Source organism: Salvelinus namaycush, chromosome 27 (genome assembly GCF_016432855.1).
Source record: "Salvelinus namaycush isolate Seneca chromosome 27, SaNama_1.0, whole genome shotgun sequence".
Taxonomy (NCBI): domain Eukaryota; kingdom Metazoa; phylum Chordata; class Actinopteri; order Salmoniformes; family Salmonidae; genus Salvelinus; species Salvelinus namaycush.
This window is the reverse complement of record NC_052333.1, coordinates 25,525,318-25,550,279: the sequence shown is the minus strand read 5'-3', so window position 1 is coordinate 25,550,279 and position 24,962 is coordinate 25,525,318. Positions and strand designations below refer to the sequence as shown.

At 42.8% G+C, this 24,962-nt stretch overlaps 1 protein-coding gene across 2 annotated transcripts; it reads left to right on the top strand.

Moving 5' to 3' along the window:
• The first annotated feature begins 699 nt into the window (after positions 1-699).
• dus3l (dihydrouridine synthase 3-like (S. cerevisiae)) lies at positions 700-23,873 on the top strand. Of its 2 annotated transcripts, none has more exons than XM_038966615.1 (16): positions 700-775; positions 1,322-1,421; positions 11,731-11,992; positions 12,200-12,575; positions 13,028-13,092; positions 13,315-13,404; positions 13,577-13,618; positions 13,913-14,065; positions 14,800-14,916; positions 15,039-15,104; positions 16,841-16,951; positions 17,073-17,169; positions 22,108-22,183; positions 22,564-22,752; positions 23,029-23,157; positions 23,552-23,873. In XM_038966615.1, exons 2-16 carry the CDS (start codon positions 1,330-1,332, stop codon positions 23,622-23,624), a joined length of 1,938 nt encoding a protein of 645 aa, XP_038822543.1. In that variant the 5' UTR covers positions 700-775; positions 1,322-1,329; the 3' UTR covers positions 23,625-23,873. The 2 variants fall into 2 exon arrangements, with proteins under 2 accessions (XP_038822543.1, XP_038822542.1); XM_038966614.1 differs by having other exon boundaries at positions 13,010-13,092.
• The last annotated feature ends 1,089 nt before the right edge of the window (positions 23,874-24,962 follow it).

The following is a 24,962-nucleotide window of genomic DNA, read 5'->3' as shown; positions in this document are numbered from 1 at the left end:
TGGTAATTTTAACTTGGCTCATATTGCGAGGATTGCTACACTGCCCTCTCTGAACAGGAAGGCATTTCACCATGCTTTGATTATTCAGCACTCTCACACCTATGGGCCGAAACGCTAGTGGCGTGGGGATGGGTAGTCAGGTGGAAGACCATTGACATAAAGGCATGTAACTATTTTGAGCCCAAACCTTCCTCTGCAGTCCTCTGTTGTCTAAAATACAAAAGAATCTAGACACAATTTTAATCAAAACATGTTTTCATTGGGGCTGAGCGATTAACTGAAATGTCGGTTATCTTTTGGTTTTTAAACAACTAATTGACCAACGTTGGTTCAATTATTTGAATTACATACATTTTTTCCCCTATTTTTTCTGGGAGCTCAATGCACAGTTTCCTAGAGATAAATCAGGTCAAGCCTGCTACATAAAATAAATAGAAGCAGGCGAAATCGAGAGGAGAGCAGTTGCTTTGCAAGGTATCTCTACCTGAAATTACATGATCTAAGTGATTGATAGTTGGTTTTAATAATCAATCCAAAATTTAACAGACCTCATAAAGCACTGAATGGGTCGCTCAGTACTATTTTATTCGAATTTTTTACATTATAGTATCAATGAATAAATATGCAAGATTGAATACAACTGAACCTCTAACGGAATTATTTATTTGCTGGGATCCAAATATTTAGATAAATGCGTCACACGGACCGGATAAGGTGTTGCGCAGGTCGATTGTCATGCTGTGGTAGCTAACGTTATTTTGTTTTGGATTATCAGGTACTCTTGAGTTTTTAATTGACTGGCATTGTCACCTCAGCATATTACCATAGTTTTAGTGATATTGTACTTTTGCATAGTGACTTTCTTCTAATTAATCAACGCATAATAATTCGGGAGCGACATGGTTAGCTAACGTTACGGGCAGCTTAACTTGATTTGCTAGTTAGCTGCAGTGCAAGGCTAGCTGTCATGCATTTGTGATAAAGTGCAGCTCGCTAAGTTAAGCTAGGTAGCTTTGCTTGCTTAATTTAACTTGTCATGAAGTTTCCATGGGTTTATCTCTAAGTGTATCATTTAATCATAATAGCTATGAGTGTTGCTTTTCCCGAATGTGCTACTGCAACATTGCAGTGGTATTTTGTTGCTGACATGGATTTCTAGCTAGCTACAGTAGCCATAACGCATTAAGTAAAGTTACCACCCTTGTTCGAGCCAGCCGAGCCCAGTGAATACTAACGTTAAGTGTTCAAGCAAGCAAATGTCTGCCACGTTAGTTAACAATTCTAACTAACTTACCAACTAATGTTGCGATGTTTATTTCAGAGGGAGTTATGGAGACCGAGACAACCCCAAATATACCCACAGAAAGCCATGGACATGGGATGAATGGGACTGATAAAGGTAGAGCTGCCATTAAAACACAGTAAGTGTGCTTCCTGTTGCTACTTGGCTGGAACAAAAGTCTGCTCACACAATGGCCCTCTGTGGATACAATTGGCTGCCCCAGACCATCACCAGTCTGACATGAATACTGATGGAACAGGCCTCAATGAGAGAAACTATACAATGAAAAAGAAGACTGGTTGATTATTTGGTCAATAGGCTGTTGGTTGACAGAGATTTCTTTAGTCACCCAGTCTGATATGTGCCTGTCTGAGTGGACTAATCCATTGTGGTGGCTGTGCGGATCACTCTAATACAGGTTCTCCCAAACTCTGACCTGGGGCCCCCCCTGGGTGCATGTTTTGGTTTTTGCCGTAGTACCACACAGCTGACTCAAATAACCAACTCATCATCAAGCTTTGATCATTTGAATCAGCTGTGTAGTGCTAGGGCAAAAAACTGAACGTGCACCCAGGATGGGCCCCAGGACAGTTTGGGAAACCCTCTTAAGACGTGCTACTGAAATTGTATATGGTTATATTACATAAGAATAATGGTAAGAATAACACTAATACAAATATTATTTTATAACAAATGCGCTTTCTCCCAAGTTTGATAGTGGTTGCTGTCCTCAGTTCTGAAACATCAGTGCGCTGTTAAATTGGTGCCTTTTCCTAGAACATGTTGCTATGTGCGTAATAGCAAAGTCACCCAGTATATTTGTGTTGAGAACAATGCGGCGGAGGCAGCAGTGAAGTTATGAGATGAGAAAACAGACTAAATTGTCTAGGAAAAGTGAGGAGAGAGGAAACCCCAACTTAATTAGATCTATAATCAGCAGCCTAACTGTTAATTGTGCCTGACTTTATAAATCATCCATATATATTTAGCTACAGAAATAAGATGGGCCCTGCTTGTGTTGCTTGTTTGAGTGTTTGTTTTAGGGATGCATGATATATCTGTGAACATATAGGAATCGTCTGATATTAGCTAAAAATGCCAAAATCCGTATCGGCCGATGTCTAGTTTAACTTCTCTGCGCTACGGATCCCTTTTACGGGATCATTTTCCTAAACAACCGCTGAATTGCAGGGTGCAAAATATTACAAAAAATATTTATAATCATGCAATCACAAGTGAAATATACCAAAACACAGCTTAGCTTGTTGTTAATCCACCTATCGTGTCAGATTTTGAAAATATGCTTTACAGCGAAAGCAATCCAAGCTTTTGTGACTATCAATCAATGCTAGAACAGCTAGCCCCAAATTAGCTTGGTCACGAAAGTCAGAAAAGCAATAAAATGAATCGCTTACCGTTGATAATCTTTGGATGTTTGCACTCACGAGACTCCCAGTTACACAATAAATGTTCTTTTTGTTCGATAAATATTACTTTTATAACAAAAAAACGCCATTTGGGTTGCGCGCTATGTTCAGAAAACCAAAGCCTCGTTCCGTTAGACGAAAATTCCAAAAAGTATCCGTAATGGTCAAACATGTCAAATGTTTTTTATAATCAATCCTCAGGTTGTTTTTAACAAACATAATTGATCATATTTCAGCCGGACCGTAACCTATTCAATAAGAGAGAAAAAGAAAATGGAGAGCTACCCCTCTCGCGCGCAGGAACTAATCAGAGGACACCTGACTAGTTTTGAAAAATCTCGCACATTTTTCAAAATAAAAGCCTGAAACTGTCTAAAGCCTGGTCACAGCCCGAGGAAGCCATTGGAAAAGGAATCTGGTTGATACCCCTTTAAATGGAAGAAAAACGGGCCAGGAAACACAGATAAAAAATCACTTCCGGGTTAGATTTTCTCAGGTTTTCGCCTGCAGAATCAGTTTTGTTATACTCACAGACAATATTTTGACAGTTTTGGAAACTTTGGAGTGTTTTCTATCCTAATCTGTAAATTATATGCATATTCTACGTTCTGGACCTGAGAAATGGAAAAACTACATTCTAGCTAATTTTTCTAAAAACAAGCCTGAAACTCTTTCTAAAGACTGACATCTAGTGGAAGCCCTAGGAACTGCAATCTGGGAGGAATTCCTTTTATTTTCCCACTGACAGCCATTGTAATCAGGGGTGAGCTGGGGAAAAAACTATCTGGATGGATTGTCCTCGGCTTTTCGTCTGTCATATCAGTTCTGTTATACTCACAGACATTATTTTAACAGTTTTGGAAACTTTGGAGTGTTTTCTATCCTAATCTGTAAATTATATGCATATTCTACGTTCTGGACCTGAGAAATGGAAAAACTACATTCTAGCTAATTTTTCTAAAAACAAGCCTGAAACTCTTTCTAAAGACTGACATCTAGTGGAAGCCCTAGGAACTGCATTCTGGGAGGAATTCCTTTTATTTTCCCACTGACAGCCATTGTAATCAGGGGTGAGCTGGGGAAAAAACTATCTGGATGGATTGTCCTCGGCTTTTCGTCTGTCATATCAGTTCTGTTATACTCACAGACATTATTTTAACAGTTTTGGAAACTTTAGAGTTTTCCATCCATTACTACTATATGCATATCTAGCTTCTGGGCCTGAGTAACAGGCAGTTTACTATGGGCACCTCATTCATCCAAACTTCCAAATTCTGCCCCCTAGAGCGAAGAAGTTAACAAGTCGAGCAGTCATTTGTAAGAGTAAGAACATTTCAGCGAGACAACTCAAAATGCGAAATCCATTAAAGCCAAGATAATGGAATTCATTGCCCTTGACAATCAACCGTTCTCGGTCGTGGGTGATGTTGGCTTTCGCCGACTGGTCAAGCACCTGTACACACTACCAAGTGCGCTATTTTTCAGATGTTTCCCTACCGGAGTTACACAGTAATAGCGTCACTGATATTAGCTTCACGACATACATACTATGGAACGCCGTTTGGGTCTTTGCGTGTCAAAAAAAAAATACTGTTGCACTGTCAAATCTGTACAAAAAAAGTCTGCAAACAAGCAACACCGGCCACAAACGATGTGCTTACAATACCACTCTGGTAAAAAAAAAAGCATAATTTGTTCGACCGCAACTTCTGGTGTAGCTAGCTTTAGCTTGGTACCTAGCTACCATCAATACAACCAGCCTGAAAACAATGACCAGTAGAAACTGCAGTCATTTAAATTATTCTTAGCAATGATTTAGGAATCCTTGTCAGTAAGTATTCGCTAGGTTGCCACTTGTTGTTTGCCTATTGAAATTGAACTTCAGTTCATTAAAATAAATAGCTAGCCAGCTACGTAACCCTGTTGCCTAAAGTTAAAAGCAGCCAGCTAGGTTCATCTGGCTAGTGACGCTCGACCGGACCGGGTTATGTATTGTGAAGCTAGCCACAATAAGGATTAGGCACATTAGTGGAATTTGCAGTTTGCCTTCAAAATAAAAATTGAGAGTGATGCAAATGAACACAAATAGTAGAATTACGCCATACTTTTATTTTGAAGGCTAACCCGAAAGTCCACTATTGTGGCTAATCCTTATTGTGGCTAGCTTCACATAGATGGGTCTGACCACAATTAATCAAATTAGAACTGTGTTTTAAATTAATGTTATTTTAGATGATACCTAGCTATATAGTTATCTAGCTAACTATAGCTACTGAAACAGATTGTCGTTTTGCTATGTTTTTGGGGAAGACCGTTGTTTGCATCTTTGAGCTAGCTAGCTAGCTTTTTTTATGACTAGCACTGTAGGTGCGCGAGACAACTTTACAACCTTCCTGTGACATCGGGTGTTGTAGGTGTCCTGGAGGGCAGGTAGTTTGCCCCTGGTGATGCGTTGTGCAGACCGCACCACCCTCTGGAGAGCCCTGTGGTTGTGGGCGGTGCAGTTGCTGTAATGGGCAGTGATACAGCCCGACAGGATGCTCTCAATTGTGCACCTGTAAAAGTTAGTGAGGGTTTTCGGTGACAAGTCAAATTTTTTTCAGCCTCCTGAGGTTGGCGCTGTTGCGCCTTCTTTACCACACTGTCTGTGTGTGTGGACCATTTCAGTTTGCCGGTGATATGTCCACTGAGGAACTTAAAACTTTCCACCTTCTCCACTGCTGTCCCGTCGATGTGGATAGGGTGTGCTCTTTTTGCTGTTTCCTGAAGTCCACGATCATCTCTTTTGCTTTGCTGACATTGAGTGAGAGGTTATTCTCCTCACACCACACTCCGAGGACCCTCACCTCCTCCCTGTAGGCTGTCTCGTCGTTGTTGGTAATCAAGCCCACTACTGTTGTGTCGTCTGCAAACTAGATGATTGAGTTGGAGGCGTGCATGGCCACGCAGTTGTGGGTGAACAGGGAGCACAGGAGGTGGCTGAGAGCGCACCCTTGTGGGGCCCCAGTGTTGAGGATCAGCGGAGTAGAGATGTTGTTTCCTACCTTCATCATCTTGAGGCGGCCCGTCAGGAAGTCCAGGATCCAGTTGCGGGGTCGAGACCCAGGGTCTCAAACTTAATGAGTTTGGAGGGTACCATGGTGTTGAATGCTGAGCTGTAGTCAATGAACAGCATTCTTACATAGGTATTCTTCTTGCCCAGATGGGATAGGGCAGTGTGATGGCGATTGCATCGTCTGTGGACCTATTGGGGCGGTAAGCAAATTGGAGTGGGTCTAGGGTAACAGGTAGGGTGGAGGTGATATGATCCATGACTAGTCTCTCAAAGCACTTCATGATGACAGAAGTGAGTGCTACGGGAAAATAGTCATTTAGTTCAGGTACCTTAGCTTTCTTTGGAAAAGGAACAATGGTGGCCATCTTGAAGCATGTGGGGACAGCAGACTGGGATAGAGATTGATTGAATATGTCCGTGAACACACCAGCTAGTTAGTATGCGCATGCTCTGAGGACTCACCTAGGGACGCTGGCAGCCTTGCGGGGGTTAGCACGTTTAAATGTTTTACTCACGTAAGCCACGGAAAAGGAGAGCCAGCAGTCTGTGGTAGCGGGCCTTGTCAGTGGTACTGTATTGTCCTCAAAGCGCGCAAAGAAGTTGTTTAATTTGTCTGTGAGCAAGATGTCGATGTCCGCAACGGGGCTGGTTTTCTTTTTGTAATCTGCGATTGTCTGTAGGTCCTGCCACATACGTCTCGTGTTTGAGCCATTGAATTGCGACTCCACTTCGTCTCTATACTGATGCTTTTCTTGTTTGTTTGCCTTACGGAGGGAATAACTACACTGTTTGTATTCTGCCATGTTTCCAGTCGCCTTCCCATGATTAAATGCGGTGGTACGTGCTTTCACTTAACTAACTTAGGCCTACATTTCAGTACTTATCTAGGCTACTATATTAATTTATTCATTAGTTTGTCATCACACAGCATACGAGTCATTCTTGATTTGAAATGCAATCAAACAAAGCGACCCTTGAATAATTAGTGTAAACGCTTGCAGCACTTGCTCCAGTATTTTCCACAACTAGTCAAATTTATTCCACATATCTCACTTTCCCTTTACCTCCTGAGCAACCAAACATTCCCTCGTTTCGAGTTGATTTGTCACGTCATCTGCATCCATTTTGTTGTCACGTGTTACGGTGTTCAGCGTTTGTTATAAGCAATTTATTCATGTGATTATGATATGCTAAAGTCAGGCTCTATTTGCCACATCCTGTGATGCATACATGTGTCACGTAAAGAGAGCAAGGGTTGAAGGAATAGGGAATGCTTTTCCTAAATAAATGAGGGATTTTGGTAATAACTTTTCATTAAGAAATGGCTGTAATTATGTTGCCGCTTCAGCAACACTGATGCTTTGTGGTGGTTGCTGCAGCAGGGAGGAGAGAGACAACGGGTGCTAGTCAGTCACTCGCTGTCATTTTTAACACAGAGCAGAGCAAGTCTGAGCTTGGCCTGGCAAAATCATTTGTGTGCTTAAAGCATCATACAAGCTCAGTGCATATATATATATATATATACTGAACAAAAATATAAACGTAACATGCAACAATTTCGAAGATTTTACTGAGTAACAGTTAGTTCATAGAATGAAATCAGTCAATTGAAGTACATTCATTAGGCCCTAATCTATGGATTTCGCATGACTGGGCAGGGGCGAAGCCATGGAAGGCATATGCCCACCCACTTGGGAGCCAGGTCCACCCACTGGGAGCCAGGCTCAGAATTTGTTTTTCCCCAAAATGACTTTTATTACAGACAGAACTACAACTGAGCAACTCCCCATCCTCAGACGATGCCACAGGTGATGAAGGAAGATGTGGAGGTCCTGGGCTGGCGTGGTTAAACGTGGTCTGCGGTTGTGAGGCCAGTAGGATGTACTGCCAAAATCTCTAATATGCCGTTGGAGGTGGCTTTTGGTAGAGAAATGAGCATTCAATTATTTGGCAACAGCTCTGTTGGACATTCCTGCAGTCAGCATGCCAATTGCATACTCCCTCAAAACTTGAGACATCTGTGGCAACACACCACATTTTAGTGGCCTTCTAAATGTCCCCAGCACAAGGTGCACCTGTAATGATCATGCGGTTTAATCAGCGTCTTGATATGCCACACTTGTCAGCTGGATGGATTATCTTGACAAAGGAGAAATGGCCACTGACAGTGATAGAAACAACAATTTGTGCACAACATTTGAGAGAAATAAGCTTTTTGTGCGTATTGAAAATGTCTGGGGCCTTTTATTTCAGCTGTTAGTTTTTCCACTCTGTTCGTCAGAACCTAACTGACAACTAGTCAGAGCTCAAACCAAGTTTATTCACCAACTGGGTCAAAGAGCTGAAAGGACAAAGACATGTTTCTACCAGCACAAGTATTTATACCCTCCTATTAGGCGGAGTCTCCTGCGTAATAAAGGAATGGCGCCAGAAGGGATGGCTGCCGTTTTACAGGCTCCTAACCAAATGTGCTATTTTGTGTTTTTTCGCATTGTTTGTAACTTATTTTGTACATGGTGTTGCTGCTACCGTCTCTTATGACCGAAAAGAGCTTCTGGATATCAGAACAGTGATTACTCACCTCGAACTGGATGAAGATTTTTTGTTTAATGAGTCTGACGCGAAGGATATACTGCTTCTCTGAGACCAGGCCCAAATCCCTGTCATTCGCGTGAAGAAAAGATGGAAATAAAGGGGGCGGAGGTTGGGGTGACTTCTGAGATTTAGTCGGCGAGTGGGTAACCCACCTCTACCATCAGTTCTATTGGCCAACGTGCAATCACTGGAGAATTAACTGGATGATCGGCATTCGAGACTATCTTACAAACGGGACATTAAAAGCTGTAATATCTTCTGTTTCACCGAGTAGTGGCTGAACGACGACACAGATAATGTGCAGTTGGCTGGGTTTTCCGTGCATCAACAGAACAGATACGACTGGTAAGACGAGGGGTGGTGTTGTCTTTTTGTCAATAACAGCTGGTGCACAATGTCTAATATTAGTTATTGTTCGCTGGGAAGTAGAGTACCTCATGATAAGCTGTAGACCACACTATCTACCAAGTGAGTTTATCTATATATTTCGTAGCTGTCTATTTACCACCACAAACCTATGCTTGCACTAAGACCGCACTCAACGAGCTGTATATGGCCATAATCAAACAATATAATGCTCATTCAGAATCGGCGCTCCTAGTGGCCGTGGACTTTAATGCGTTTTACCTAATTTCTACCAGCATGTCACATGCAACCAGAGGGAAATAAAACTATAGACCACCTTTACTCCACACACAAATGCATACAAAGCTCTCCCTCACCCTCCATTTGGCAAATCTGACCATAATTCTATCCTCCCGATTCATGCTTACAAGCAAACACTAAGTGAGGAAGTACCTGTGGTCAGATGACACGGATGCTACACTACAGGACTGTTTTGCTAGCGCAGACTGGATTATGTTACGCGATTCATCCAATGGCATCTGCCACGTTGATCTTCAACACAGGAGCCCCTCAGGGGTGCGTGCTTAGTCCCCTCCTGTATTCCCTGTTCACCCAAGCACGACTCTAACCATCATTAAATTTGCTGACGACACAACAGTGGTAGGCCTGATCACCGACAACGATGAGATAGCCTATAGGGAGGAGGTCAGAGACCTGGGAGTGTAGTGCTAAGGACAACAACCTTACTCTCAACCTGAGCAAGACAAAGGAACTGATGGTGGACTACAGGAAAAGGGGTGCAGAACATGCCACCATTCACATCGACGGGGCTGTAGTGGAGTGGGTCGAGTGTTTCAAATTCCTTGACGTCCACATCACCAACAAACTATCATGGTCCAAACACACCTAGACAGTCGTTAAGAGGGCATGACAACACGTTTTCCCCCTCCGGAGACTGAAAAGATTTGGCATGAACCCCCATATCCTCAAATTGTTCTACTGCTGCACCATCAAGAGCATCCTGACCGGTTGCATCATCGCCTGGTATGGCAACTGCTCGGCATCGGGCCATAAGGCGCTACAGAGGGTAGAACGTACGGCTCATTACATCATTGGAGCCAAGCTTCCTGCAATCCAGGACCTATATACTAGGCGGTCAGAGGAAGGCCCAAAACATTGTTAAAGACACCAAGTCATAGACTGTTCTCTCTGCTAACTCACGGCAAGCGTTACCGGAGCCCCAAGTCTAGGTCCAAAAGGCTCCTCAACAGCTTCTACCCTCAAAGCCATAAGACTGCTGAACAAATTATAAAATGCCACGTGGAATATTAATACACGGCTGCTACTCACTTTACCCCTACCTACAGTACCAGTCAAAAGTTTGGACACGCCTACTCATTCCAGGGTTTTTCTTTATTATTACTATTTTCTACATTGTAGAATAATAGTGACGACAAACTATGAAATAAAACGTATGGAATCATGTAATATCCACAAGTGTTAAACAAATCAAAATATATTTGAAATTCTTCAAAGTAGCCACCTTTTGCCTTGACTGCTTTGCACACTCTTGGCATTCTCTCAACCAGCTTCACCTGGAATGCATTTCCAACAGTTTTGAAGGTCCCAGATATGCTGAGCATATTGTTGGCTGCTTTTCCTTCACTCTGCGGTCAAACTCATCCCAAACCAACTCAATTGGGTTGATGTCGGGGGATTGTGGAGGCCAGGTCATTTGATGCAGCACTCCATCACTCTCCTTCTTGGTCAAATAGCCCTTACACATCTTGAAGGTGTGTTGGGTCATTGTCCTGTTGAAAAACAAATTATAGTCCCACAAAGCGCAAACCAGATGGGATGGCATATCGCTGCAGAATGCTGTGGTAGCCAGGTTGGTTAAGTGTGAGTTGAATTATAAATGAACCACTGACAGTGTCACCAGCAAAGCTCCATCACACCTCCTCCTCCATGCTTCACGGTGGGAACCACACATGCGGACATCGTCCATTCCCCTACTCGGCATCTCACAAAGACACGGCGGTTGGAACCAAAAATCTCCAATTTGGACTCATCAGACCAAAGGACAGACTTCCACCGGTCTAATGTCCATTGCTCGTGTTTCGTGGCCCAATCAAGTCCATTCTTCTTATTGGTGTCCTTTAGTAGTGGCTTCTTTGCACCAATTTGAGCATGAAGGCCTGATTTCACGCAGTCTCTTCTGAACAGTTGATGTTGAGATGTCTGTTACTTGAACTCTGAAGCATTTATTTGGGCAGCAATTTCTAAGGCTGTTACCTCTGCTACAGAAGATAAGTTCATTAGAGTTAACTTTGGGTCTTCCTTTCCTGTGATAGTCCTCAGAGCCGGTTTCATCATAGTGCTTGATGGTGTTTGCGACGGCACTTGAAGAAACTTTCAAAGTTCTTGAAATGTTCAGGATTGACTGACCTTCATGTCCTACATGGACTGTCGTTTCTCTTAGCTCTATTTGGTAAAGCGGCTCATAAGTAACAACACAACTGATAGGCTCAAACACATTAAGAAGGAAATAAATTCCGGTGGTGTGTGCGTAATAGAACAATTTCTTTTCACTTCATCTGACCTCGGCCCACATTCCTCACTCCTCCCTAATCCATGGCTATGCAACCTTATCAGTGACTGAAACCAGACTTTTTACCCCTTTGGCCCTCTCAGTAGGATTCATGAGATTTAACTAACATTATACATGTAAAGTAGTTCTAGTATGGTAACATAAGTATGTATATATTTCAAGCTAGAATACAACACAGCTCATGAAAAATTGGACTAACACTTTCATATTGCGTTTATATTTTTGTTCAGTATAGTTGATTTTGATTAAAACACAGGGTGTGTCTATATATGGAAAAATTCACGTTTAAAAATTGACCAAAAGAACAGATGATTCTCGGCCGACCAATATTTTTTGTTGTCGGGGACAGCCCCAATGCCTACTTGTTGAATTGTATCAATTATATATCAATTTGATCAGCATTCTCTGTTTTCAGGTTTCTCACAACCAAAGAAAAGTTCCACGAGTTACTGGACTCTGGAGGGAAGGGTCCTAATGATGACAAGGCCAGTGACGATGCAGGACCAAAAGAGACAGCAGAGGACTCTCTGGAAGAGCCTCAAGAGAAAAAATTGAAAGTGGACCCAGATGAGCAGGAGAAACAGGACAGCAAGCGAATGCGAGGACAGAACAAGTCTAGGCCGCACATGAAACCCACGAGCTACGACAACAGACGACTGTGTCCTTCCATAATTCAGGTAGGACTGTCACTTTAGCGGCTAGATGAAAGGGCCAACTACTTATCATGCAACCTGGGACTTGCCATGTTCGAAATCCCCCCAAGTCATTTCAATGGCATGTTTTTCCTTTACCTATCAGGAGCATGCTCAATTGAGTTTCCTGTAGACCTAATTGTTTTTCAACACCAAATTGTTTTTTTCTATTTTCTCATTGAACTCCCCCAGGAGCGTGAGACTAAATGTGTCTACGGCGACAAATGCAAGTTCATCCATGATGTTGCTGAGTACATGGCCTTAAAGCCCGCTGACGTTGGAGAGCACTGCTACCTCTATGACACCTTCGGGAAGTGCCACTACGGCTTGAGCTGCCGATTCGCCCGGGCCCACATCAGCGCTGACCTAAAAAACATGGCCAACGAGGAGCGTGCGAAAGCCATGGAGGGGAGAACGCCAGTGAGGAATAGCCTGGACAAGGACCTGCAGTGGCGCCTCCGCAAGAAGGTGGTCCCCTTTACAGCGTCTGACGCCTACATGAAGATCATTTTCGAAGGCGGACACAAAGCAGGAGAGTGCTGGAAAAAGGCTGCAACAGCAGAGAACGGTAAGGCTCGGCGGGTCTGCCATTTTGTGGAAGCTATATGTTGCCTGGGTTATATTCATTAGTCATACACCGTAGCAAAATGTTTTGCAACGAAACAAGTTTATATTAGCAAATTCAGGTAGGTCCCTCCCCGTTTGGTTCCTAGTGAATACATCCCTGGTGGTTTTGCGATGTATCACCGACTGATATTCACAGGAATTTCACTATTTTTAGTTGCAGAATTGGCCATATTTTTATAATTTTTTTTTACAGTTTTCTTTGTGTACAACTCTCAATGCCAAACTCCATTTCAAGTGGCTTTACAGTTTGTAAAAGACTTGTCAGGTGCAGAGATGGTGTTAGATTAAATTACATGGATTAATTCAGCTATTAAATATTTATAATCTGATTTTGATAGTTTAATGTTTTATTATCAGAATAATTATATCCCTTAGTTGATAACTGTTGTTCAGCGGTGGTCCACTCTCAGTGTTCTGAAGGGGAGAATCCACAAACATCAGACAACCAGGGAACTGAGGTACAGTAGCAACACTATTACACTACAACTACTACTACATTTGTCACAAAGCGCTTAACAGCAACCTGGACCTTAATCTTCAAAAAGTAATTAGAGTTGACAGTGGCAAGGAAAAAACTGCCTGGCTAGAAAATATAATAAATAGATCTGTGCTATTTTTGGATTTACTGTATGGTGGCTAAGTTTTTTACCTCAAGTTGTTTACCTTTTGGAAAATTGCAGGTTAGCCAGGAGAATCTGGCTTTAGTGAAAACCATTGGGCCGTTGACTGATGCTGATGTTATAAAGTTACGACAATGTGAAAAGAAGCAGGTATGTTTGAGCCGCTTGACTTAAACACAGTGCTAGGTATTGTCGTGAATCTGAGTGGCACTTTGTATATTAGGCTCGTTTAAATATTAACAGCGCATTTTTAATATTAAGTAGTTGTATAAACCAAATAGTAACGTTATGAATAGAAATAATTGTTTTATTCTTCCTAAAGGTGGACTTCAAAGACAAGCTGTATCTTGCTCCCTTAACAACGGTAAGTCGGTCCTTGGAACAGAGTTGGCCACTTTCTCAGACTGATTAATCCTATGCTCAACTGCTCAACTGAAAATCTCTTTTAATAGGGTTTCTTAGTCCAGGAATAAGCTTGTTTTGGGTCCAGGAAAGCGACCCAATGTGCACACACTAATGGCTTGATATTTCATATTCCAAAGAGGACAACAATGAAAATAAGTGACTTTGTTAGATATAATCTATGATTTTTCATGTGTATTGTGTTCTGCATTATGTATTTTAGAATGATCTAATAACATTAATATATTCGTCTCAGTGTGGAAACCTCCCTTTCCGTCGTATATGCAAACGATTCGGCGCCGACATTACGTGTGGAGAGATGGCCATGTGTACCAACCTGCTGCAGGGCCAGTCGTCCGAATGGGCGCTCCTCAAGAGACATGAGAGCGAGGACCTTTTCGGCGTGCAGGTTAGAACAGGCAGGAAGTGAATACATACTTATGCCCATTGCTCCCCAGGGATAACTCCACTTCATTGTACTCTGTTCTGGGCAGTGTGCTTGAGCTTGTTCCACCTCATTCCGGTTTTAAAAGTGAAAAAGTGGTAGTAGATCACTCCTAAATTTGTCAGACATTTTGAGTTTAGTCCTATGTCCCTCATTTGCGTAGATCTAGCTATTTGCCTCAATCTTGAATTAATGGTAAAGATGGGGATTATCTTAGTCCATCATTTCAGATTTAACCTCCAGGGCATTTGAGCCCAAAGTAAAGATCTTTGAAACTGTTCAATTTTAAAGGTAGAATCCTTAATTGAAGCGATAACAAAGCATTACCCCACCTATGTTTTGGTAAAAATGCTGAGGGATGGGCCTAAATTCATAGACAGAGCTATGGATGTAAGCACTGACCATCCATGATGTCAACATTATTATAAAATAATATCATTAGGTTTAACCATGTTTTGGGGCTATACAGTGTTTGTTTAAATTTACATGGTTTATAAACGTTGGAGTAAAACAAGCTTATATTTTGGGTTCTGATGGGGTATGACAGTTGAACTTAACTCATGAGGTCTTTACAATTTATATTATTTAAGAATCGATGGTTTATCATTCATTTATAAGAAAAAAATATATATAGCAACTAAGGGTTCTAGCTTTAAGTCCTTGGTCTGTACTAAAAGTCTGCTAATTTACATTTTTAGGTGGAGGGATGCTTTCCTGACACAATGACCAGATGTGCAGAGCTACTCAACAACAAAATCGACGTGGACTTTGTGGACATCAACTCGGGGTGTCCTATTGACCTTGTATACAAGAAGGTGTAATCTTCTGGACATTCTCCATTGAGCTTACTTTTTAGTCCAGGATTTGTCTTAATGTGTCTGGGAAACCGGCTGTCTAAAACAGATGATCAGTATGATCTTCCTTTCCCGTTCTTTAGGGCGGAGGATGTGGGCTGATGACGCGCACCAACAAGTTTGAGCAAATCATCCGAGGAATGAACTCTGTAAGCAATGTTTTTATATACACTGCTCAAAAAAATAAAGGGAACACTTAAACAACACAATGTAACTCCAAGTCAATCACACTTCTGTGAAATCAAACTGTCCACTTAGGAAGCAACACTGATTGACAATAAATTTCACATGCTGTTGTGCAAATGGAATAGACAAAAGGTGGAAATTATAGGCAATTAGCAAGACACCCCCAAAAAAGGACTGATTCTGCAGGTGGTGACCACAGACCACTTCTCAGTTCCTATGCTTCCTGGCTGATGTTTTGGTCACTTTTGAATGCTGGCGGTGCTCTCACTCTAGCGGTAGCATGAGACGGAGTCTACAACCCACACAAGTGGCTCAGGTAGTGCAGTTCATCCAGGATGGCACATCAATGCGAGCTGTGGCAAAAAGGTTTGCTGTGTCTGTCAGCGTAGTGTCCAGAGCATGGAGGCGCTACCAGGAGACAGGCCAGTACATCAGGAGACGTGGAGGAGGCCGTAGGAGGGCAACAACCCAGCAGCAGGACCGCTACCTCCGCCTTTGTGCAAGGAGGTGCACTGCCAGCGCCCTGCAAAATGACCTCCAGCAGGCCACAAATGTGCATGTGTCAGCATATGGTCTCACAAGGGGTCTGAGGATCTCATCTCGGTACCTAATGGCAGTCAGGCTACCTCTGGCGAGCACATGGAGGGCTGTGCGGCCCCACAAAGAAATGCCACCCCACACCATGACTGACCCATCGCCAAACCGGTCATGCTGGAGGATGTTGCAGGCAGCAGAACGTTCTCCACGGCGTCTCCAGACTCTGTCACGTCTGTCACATGTGCTCATGTGCTCAGTGTGAACCTGCTTTCATCTGTGAAGAGCACAGGGCGCCAGTGGCAAATTTGCCAATCTTGGTGTTCTCTGGCAAATGCCAAACGTCCTGCACGGTGTTGGGCTGTAAGCACAACCCCCACCTGTGGACGTCGGGCCCTCATACCACCCTCATGGAGTCTGTTTCTAACCGTTTGAGCAGGCACATGCACATTTGTGGCCTGCTGGAGGTCATTTTGCAGGGCGCTGGCAGTGCACCTCCTTGCACAAAGGCGGAGGTAGCGGTCCTGCTGCTGGGTTGTTGCCCTCCTACGGCCTCCTCCACGTCTCCTGATGTACTGGCCTGTCTCCTGGTAGCGCCTCCATGCTCTGGACACTACGCTGACAGACACAGCAAACCTTTTTGCCACAGCTCGCATTGATGTGCCATCCTGGATGAACTGCACTACCTGAGCCACTTGTGTGGGTTGTAGACTCCGTCTCATGCTACCACTAGAGTGAGAGCACCGCCAGCATTCAAAAGTGACCAAAACATCAGCCAGGAAGCATAGGAACTGAGAAGTGGTCTGTGGTCACCACCTGCAGAATCAGTCCTTTTTTGGGGGAGTCTTGCTAATTGCCTATAATTTCCACCTTTTGTCTATTCCATTTGCACAACAGCATGTGAAATTTATTGTCAATCAGTGTTGCTTCCTAAGTGGACAGTTTGATTTCACAGAAGTGTGATTGACTTGGAGTTACATTGTGTTGTTTAAGTGTTCCCTTTATTTTTTTGAGCAGTGTAGTAGAATTCCTTATTTGCTCAGCTATGGTATTGGAGATGTTGCACTACATGCAGGCTCAATAAAACCCTTAAAGCATTTGAAAGAAAACAAATATTACTTGAACTCAGGTCTGGTATGTAAAGGGACTTTTGTTCTTTCCTCAGGTTCTGGATGTCCCTTTGACTGTCAAGATTCGTACCGGCGTTCAGGAGAAGGCCAACATCGCACATAAACTCATCCCAGAGATGAAGAAGTGGGGGGTGTCCATGATCACGGTACGTCTGTCAGAATGTAATGCTGAATCCTAAATCGATCTAGCCTAAGTAAACTGTTCTGTGTTGGTTTCATCACAGGCAGGGATGTGTAGCATAAGAGTAATTTCAAGTCTCTATGCAGTTGCATGGCAGGTCCAGGGAACAGCGCTATACCAAGTCAGCTGACTGGGACTACATTAATACCTGCTCCCAACTCGCCAGCCCCATCCCACTCTTTGGTAAGTTTGATTTAGAGAGTTTATTAGTCACATGCACAGGGTTGGAGATGTAGCAAGGTACAGCGAAATTCAACAGTGCAGGTCAAAGGGAAGTGAATGAAACAATAAAAACTGGCATTGTTGAATACTCATTTCTGATTGGCTTGAAGGTCATTCTAGAGCATGCATTATTTCTATATAAAGCACAGTGTATTTGCAAGGTAATTCAGTGGCTTATAGTTCTTACATGTTTGAGCTGCTTTTGAAAGAAGAAGTCTAATTGAAAACATTGGCATTGTTGAATTCGATTTTCGTAATGGCAAGCTAGGACTGATGGTTTGGTTGGCTGTTTGTTTGGTTACTAAGGCAACTACTGTCGCTATCTAGTGTTAGGTTCTTATTCTTCAGAGTAAATAACTCGCGGACACTAGAGAAGCTTAACCAAGTTTAATTCTTCCCAAAGGCTCAATACAGCTGTATTCAGATATCACATTACACACAAGCACTGATATTTAACCCTTTCTCCTAGGTTGAGTCTCCTCCTCCACACTGAACAGGCAATGCCCCTCTGTTGATAGACAGAACCTTAGTTATATCTGTTATTCCTCACTTCATCTAACCTGACCTCTACCCCAAAGTGTTCACTCCTCCCCAACTCGAGGCTGTCATGGTTATTGATACCAGACTGTGTCTCTTCTCCTCCCAGAGGATCCCTCCCATAAGATCCCTGATGGCTAACAGTAACATATCCTGACATAATGTAAACAGTATACATCACCCTCTCTCCCTCAGTGACATTGTTAGTTTCTAAGATCTCCACCCGTCTCCCTTACACATTCCCAAAGCCATCTAACTCCTACAGAAAACCATTAACTACTGATGTAAAAACCATTATCATCCCTCAGATACCATTACTTCTGATCTATCATGTCTCTAGAAAATCAGTGTTCAAAGTTTACCCAGAGTCCAACACTAGTAAATGTGCTAGCTACTTCATTGTATGTTGAACACATTTCTACCTGCAAATTAACTAATTTCTAGCTGTAAATGTGTTAAATTATAGCCATCGTATAAAGGGATAATCAACTTGGGGCTCTATGCGTTCTCTGGAAAATAATGCAACTCTGTGGTTATTTCCACTCCGCTAGCATACACCTTCCACGTCATTATTTTCCAGAGAATGCATAGCCCCTCGTTAATTATCCCTTACATGATATATACATATTGACAACTGTAACACGATAAATGACCATTCTTCAGTTTCCTGACACGGGTGCCATCAATCCACTGTTTTTCATTCGGGTAAGTTTTGAAAGACACCGTTGGTATCACATTTTTAGTCGGTGTGTTCATACTAAACATACTTCGGTTCACGTGATCAAAACGGTCTTGGAGCATGGATTCTGATTGGTCGGACCAGTGTTGTACAGACCTGACCACTGGAACGTCCCTCTTGAGTCTTGTTATGTAGGCGGGGAGGAGCAAAATGGAGTTGTGGTCAGATTTGAGGATGGAGTAGAGCCTAATACCCGTGTCGAAAAGCGGTGTAGCAGTGGTGAAGTTCTGTGCATATTTGTAAACAACAGCTGGTGCATGAAATCTAAGGAAGTCTCTAGATTTTGATCGCCTGAATTAGAGTATTTTGTGATAAGCTGTAGACCACACGATTTGCCAAGAGTTTTCATCCATACTTTTCGTGGCTGTTTATTTACCACCACAGACGGATGCTGGCACTAAGACTGCACTAAGTCAGCTGTATAAGGAAATAAGCAAACACGAAACCGGCTCACCCAGAGGTGGCACACCTAGTGGCTGGGGATTTTAATGCAGGGAAACTTAAATCAGTTTTACCTAATTTCTATCAACATGTTAAATGCGCAACCAGAGGGAAAAAAATTCTAGATCACCTGTACTCCACACAGATGCATACAAAGCGCTGCCTCGCCCTCCATTTGGTAAATCTGACCACAATTCTATCCTCCTGATTAGAAGCAAACATTAAACCAGGAAGCACCAGTGACTCGGTCTATAAAAAAGTGTTCAGATAAAGCAGATGCTAAACTACAGGACTGTTTTGCTAGCACAGACTGGAACATGTTCCGGGATTCTTCCGATGACATTGAGGAGTACACCCCATCAGTCACTGGCTTTATCAATAAGTGCATCGAGGACGTCGTCTCCACAGTGACTGTACAGACACCCCAACCAGAAGCCATGGATTACAGGAAACATTCGCACTGAGCTATAGGGTTAGAGCTGCCGCTTTCAAAGTGCGGGACTCTAACCCATAAGCTTATAAGAAATCCTGCTATGCCCTCTGTCGAACCATCAAACAGGCAAAGCGCCAATACAGGGCTAAGGTTGAATCATACTACACCGGCTCTGATGCTCGTCTTATGTGGCAGGGCTTGTAAACTATTACAAACTACAAAGGGAAGCACAGCCGCGAGCTGCCCAGTGACATGAGCCTACCAGACGAGCTAAATCACTTCTATGCTCGCTTCGAGGCAAGCAACACTGAAACATGCATGAGAGCATCAGCTGTTCCGGACGACATGAGTAAGACCTTTAAACAGGTCAACATTCACAAGGCCGCGGGGCCAGACAGATTACCAGGACGTGTGCTCCGGGCATGTGTTGACCAGCTGGCAGGTGTCTTCAATGACATTTTCAACATGTCCCTGATTTGAGTCAGTAATACCAACATGTTTCAAGCAGACCACCATAGTCCCTGTGCCCAAAACACTAAGGCAACCTGCCTAAATGACTACAGACCCGTAGCACTCATGTCCGTAGCCATGAAGTGCTTTGAAAGGTTGGTAATGGCTCATATCAACACCATTATCCCAGAAACCATAGACCCACTCCAATTTGCATACTGCCCAATCAGATCCACAGATGATGCAATCTCTCTTGCACTCCACACTGCCCTTTCCCACCTGGACAAAAGGAACACCTACGTGAGAATGCTATTCATTGACTACAGCTCAGCGTTCAACACCATAGTGCCCTCAAAGTTCATCACTAAACTAAGGATCCTGGGACAAAACGCCTCCCTCTGCAACTTGATCCTGGGCTTCCTGACAGGCCGACCCCAGGTGGTGAGGGTAGGTAGCAACACATCTGCCACGCTGATCCTCAACACTGGGGCATCACAGGGGTGCGTGCTCAGTCCTCTCCTGTACTCCCTGTTCACCCACGACTGTGTGGCCAGGCACGACTCCAACACCAGCATTAAGTTTGCAGGCGACAACAGTGGTAGGCCTGATCACCGACAACGATGAGACAGCCTATAGGGAGGAGGTCAGAGACCTGGCCGAGTGGTGCCAGAATAACAACCTATCCCTCAACATAATCAAGACAAAGGAGAAAATGTTGTACTACAGGAAAAGGAGGACCGAGCACACCCCCATTCTCATCGACGGGGCTGTAGTGGTGCAGGTTGAGAGCTTCAAGTTCCATGGCGTCCACATCACCAACAAACTAGAATGGTACAAACACACCAAGACAGTCGTGAAGAGGGCACGACAAAGCCTATTCCCCCTCAAGAAACTAAAGATTTGGCATGGGTCCTCAGATCCTCAAAAGGTTCTACAGCTGCAACATCGAGAGCATCTTGACTGGTTGCATCACTGCCTGGTACGGCAACTGCTCGGCTTCCGACTGCAGAGGGTAGTGCATACGGCCCAGCACATCACTGGGGCTAAGCTGCCTGCCATCCAGGACCTCTACACCAGGCGGTGTCAGAGAAAGGCCCTAAAAATTGTCAGAGACCCCAGTCGTATAATGTTCTCTCTAGTACTGCATGGTAAGCGGTACTGGAGCGGCAAGTCTAGGACCAAAAAGCTTCTCAACAGTTTTTACCCCAAGCTAGAAGACTCCTGAACAAGTAATCAAATGGCTAGCTGGACTATTTGCATTGTCACCCCCAACCCCTCTTTTACACTGCTGCTCTCTGTTTACCAGATGTGCGTAGTCACCTTAACTATACATTCATGTACATACTACCTCAATTAGCCTGACTAACTGGTGCCCGCACACATTGGCTACCCGGACTATCTGCATTGTGTCCTGTCACCCATCACTCGCCAATCCCCTCCTTTACGCTACTGCTACTCTGTTTATCATATATGCATAGTCACTTTAACCATACCTACATGTACATACTACCTAAATTAGCCTGACTAACCAGTGCCTGTATATAGTCTCGCTACTGTTCTTTTTCACTGTCTTTTTAATGTTGTATTTATTTCTTTACTCATCTATTGTTCACCCAATACCTATTTTCTTTACTTAAGAATCGCAGTGTTGGTTAAGTAATCATTTCACTGTAAGGTCTACACGCATTTGACAAACTTTGATTTGATTTAGTTCATATCCTCTGTGACAAATGCTGCCTCCGGTTATGCGGTCTTCAGCTTTTTCAGCGTCCAATGAAGATCTTTGAGAGCATTTTTGGTGTCCGCTTGGGGCGGGACGTACACATCCATGGCTATAATCCCTGAGAACTCTCACAGAAGCTAAAAAGGGCAACATGTATTACAAGTCGGAAGAGCAGAAGCTCAAAAGTTCCTGTACGTTTCCCCCGTGGGACCACTTGTTATTGGTCATAAGGCAGAGCCCTCCGCCTTTGTTCTTGCCAGAGAGAACCCGCTTCCTATCCGCTCAATGAACTGTAAAATCCACTGGTTGTATATAATCAGTTTGTTTGTCAGAGGAAAGCAAAGTCTCAGTAAAACAGAGTATGTTGCAGAATCTGATGTCCATTTGGAAGGAGATCCTCTGTCTTAAGTTCACCAAGTTTATTCTTTAATGATTGAACATTGGCAAGTAGTATGCTCGGTGATAGAGTACGGGTCGCGTGGCGTCTCAGTCTCAAAGTTAGTGTGTTCGTGCGTGCATGTTTTATTTTCTGTGTTTGTGTGCGCACCTGTTAAACCTAATCTTTCTTATATGCAGGTAATGGAGACATTTTGTCTTATTATGACGCCATGAAAGCTAGAGAGACTGAAGTTTCGGGTATTATGCTGGCAAGGTTGGTATCTTAATGGAAAAGAATAGACATGCTTTTGATTTCACACAATTTGACTGATCAGATTAGTGCACTGATAGGATGAGTGGATACCATATAGCTTACTTTTTATCCAATCCTTTCGGATCTCAATTCAGTCCCTTATCTCAGTGGTTCTCAAACCTCTCCTCGGGGACCCCCATGACGTTTCACAATGTTGTAGCTCTGAACTAACTCACCTGATTCACCTAGTCAAGGGCTTCATAATTAGTTGACCATTTGAATCAGGTGTGCTAGCAGTGAATAGTTAAAATACATGGAACAGCTGGGGGTCTCCGAGGAGGTTTGAGAACCCTTGCCTTAATCGACTCCAGGTCTAGTTGTAATACTTTTCTCTTGGGCAGGGGCGCGCTCATCAAGCCCTGGGTTTTCACAGAGATCAAGGAGAGGCGGGACTGGGACATCTCGTCCAGCGAGCGGCTAGATGTCCTTAGGGACTTCACCCACTACGGCCTGGAGCACTGGGGCTCGGACACCCAAGGCCTGGAGAAGACCAGGAACTTCTTGCTGGAATGGCTGTCCTTCATGTGCAGGTACGAAGTATCAGGTGGTATTCACACTGTAATAATGTTTAGAAACATACACAATAGTTGTTTTAGTGCATTATAGGTTGATCAATAGGTTGGTGTAGGTGAAGACAAACAAACGAGAACCTTCAGGTCTGCTGAAAATCATTTTTCTCTGTATTTACCATCTTTCACAAACCTAGAATTCAACCAATTCAAAATATTCTTAATTTATAACTGTAAACATCAACACCATAACACATTTAATGTGGACATGCCAATCTTACCCTCTCTCCTTTGTAGGTACATACCAGTTGGGCTGCTGGAACGAGTGCCCCAGAGGATCAATGAGCGACCACCCTACTACATGGGCAGGGACTACCTGGAGTCTCTCATGGCAAGTCAGCACGTAGGGGACTGGATCAAGATCAGGTGAAGATCACTGTTGCTTATCCTAACCTAGGTTGTTATGGCCGCCAGTGTATGCTGGTTTTCATTTGCACTGACCTCTTGAATCATTCTCAGTAGTTGAAGCTTCCAATTAAAAATAGCATAGGAGGTTGCAAGAGCAATGTCTCGTGTCTCAATCCATATTCTTGAGGGCTTTATATGGTGGCTTTTAGCTTAACCAGCCAGTAAGATGTGAGTGCGTTAATGCACTTTAAAAATAATCACATTTTAGCATTTATCAGTTGGTTTGAATTAGTATAGACTACCTCTATACTAATGTATTTATACAGGCTGAATATCTGTTCCAATTACACACATGCTGAATAGTTTCATGGAGAAGGGTTGTTAATAACGGTCTGTTTCCCCTTCTCCACAGTGAAATGCTGCTTGGACCTGTACCCAAGAATTTCAACTTTCTGCCCAAGCATAAGGCAAATGCTTACAAATGAATTGTGTATGAATGCTCAACAACAAGTTATGAAGGCAAAGCTTTTGTCAATTTTATTTCCATTCAAGTCAGCAGTCCTGAATATACCTTTTACATGAGTAATTTAAAAATTGCATAAAGTTTATGTAAATGATTTTTTTCAACTTTGTTTGGAGTGGAGTGTTTCTTTTACTTGGTGATGCATTTGTTTTACCATTGCACCAAATAAATACTGTATATGGAATAAAATGCAACTTTGATATTTTCTGAAGTTTTTACATTAGTATGTTTGTTTCTAATGTTTGAGTTTTGATTCTCTCGTTTAACATACAGCTGGTCTTAGCGTGAATCTGACATATGAGAAGATGATTTTGGATATTAGCATTACATATGCAAAGAATGAGTTCTTAGTTTTGTTTTTTGAGATATCAATACCAAATGGTTCATGTTAGGGATGTTTATAATGGCTATGACAAGTTTCAAATTGGTAGGCCACTGTGTAGTGGATATACAGTGGTTTAAATGGACATGTAAAGTCAGATTTATGTCAATAACTCAGCCATCTTTTGACCAATCCCTTTGCTTTTCTCAAACTAATTTAAACTTCTTATGGCTGCAATCCCGCTACCGGGATCGATGTGACAACAGCCAGTGAAAGTGCAGGGCACCAAATTCAAACAGAAATCTCATAATTAAAATTTCTCAAACATACATGTGTCTTATATCATTTTAAAGGTAATCTTGTTACGCTTTTTATGCTTTTCAGCGAAAGCACTACAAACGATTGTTAGGTCACCACCAAACCACAATAAGCACTGCTATCTTCGGCTGGAAAAATGGCTGTCAGAAAAAGCAGAAAGAGAAAATTAATCACTAACCTTTGATTATCTTCATCAGATGACACTCATAGGACTTCATGTTACACAATACATGCATGTTTTGTTTGATAAAGTTCATATTTATATAAAATCTGAGTTTACATTGGCGCGTTACATTCACTAGTTCCAAAAACATCAAGTGATTTTGCATAGCCACATCGTTTCAACAGAAATACTCATCATAAATGTAGATGGTAATACAAGTTATACACATGGAATTATAGATATACCTCTCCTTAATGCAACCGCTGTGTCAGATTTTTAAAAAACTTTACGGAAAAAAGCAAATCATGCAATAATCTGAGACGGAGCTCAGAACAATAGCCAAATTAGCCGCCATGTTGGGGTCAACAGAAACCAGAAAATACATGATAAATGTTTCCTTACCTTTGAACTTCATCAGAATGCAGTCCTAGGAATCCCAGGTCCACAATAAATGCTTGATTTGTTCGCTAATGTGCGTTATTTATGTCCAATTAGCT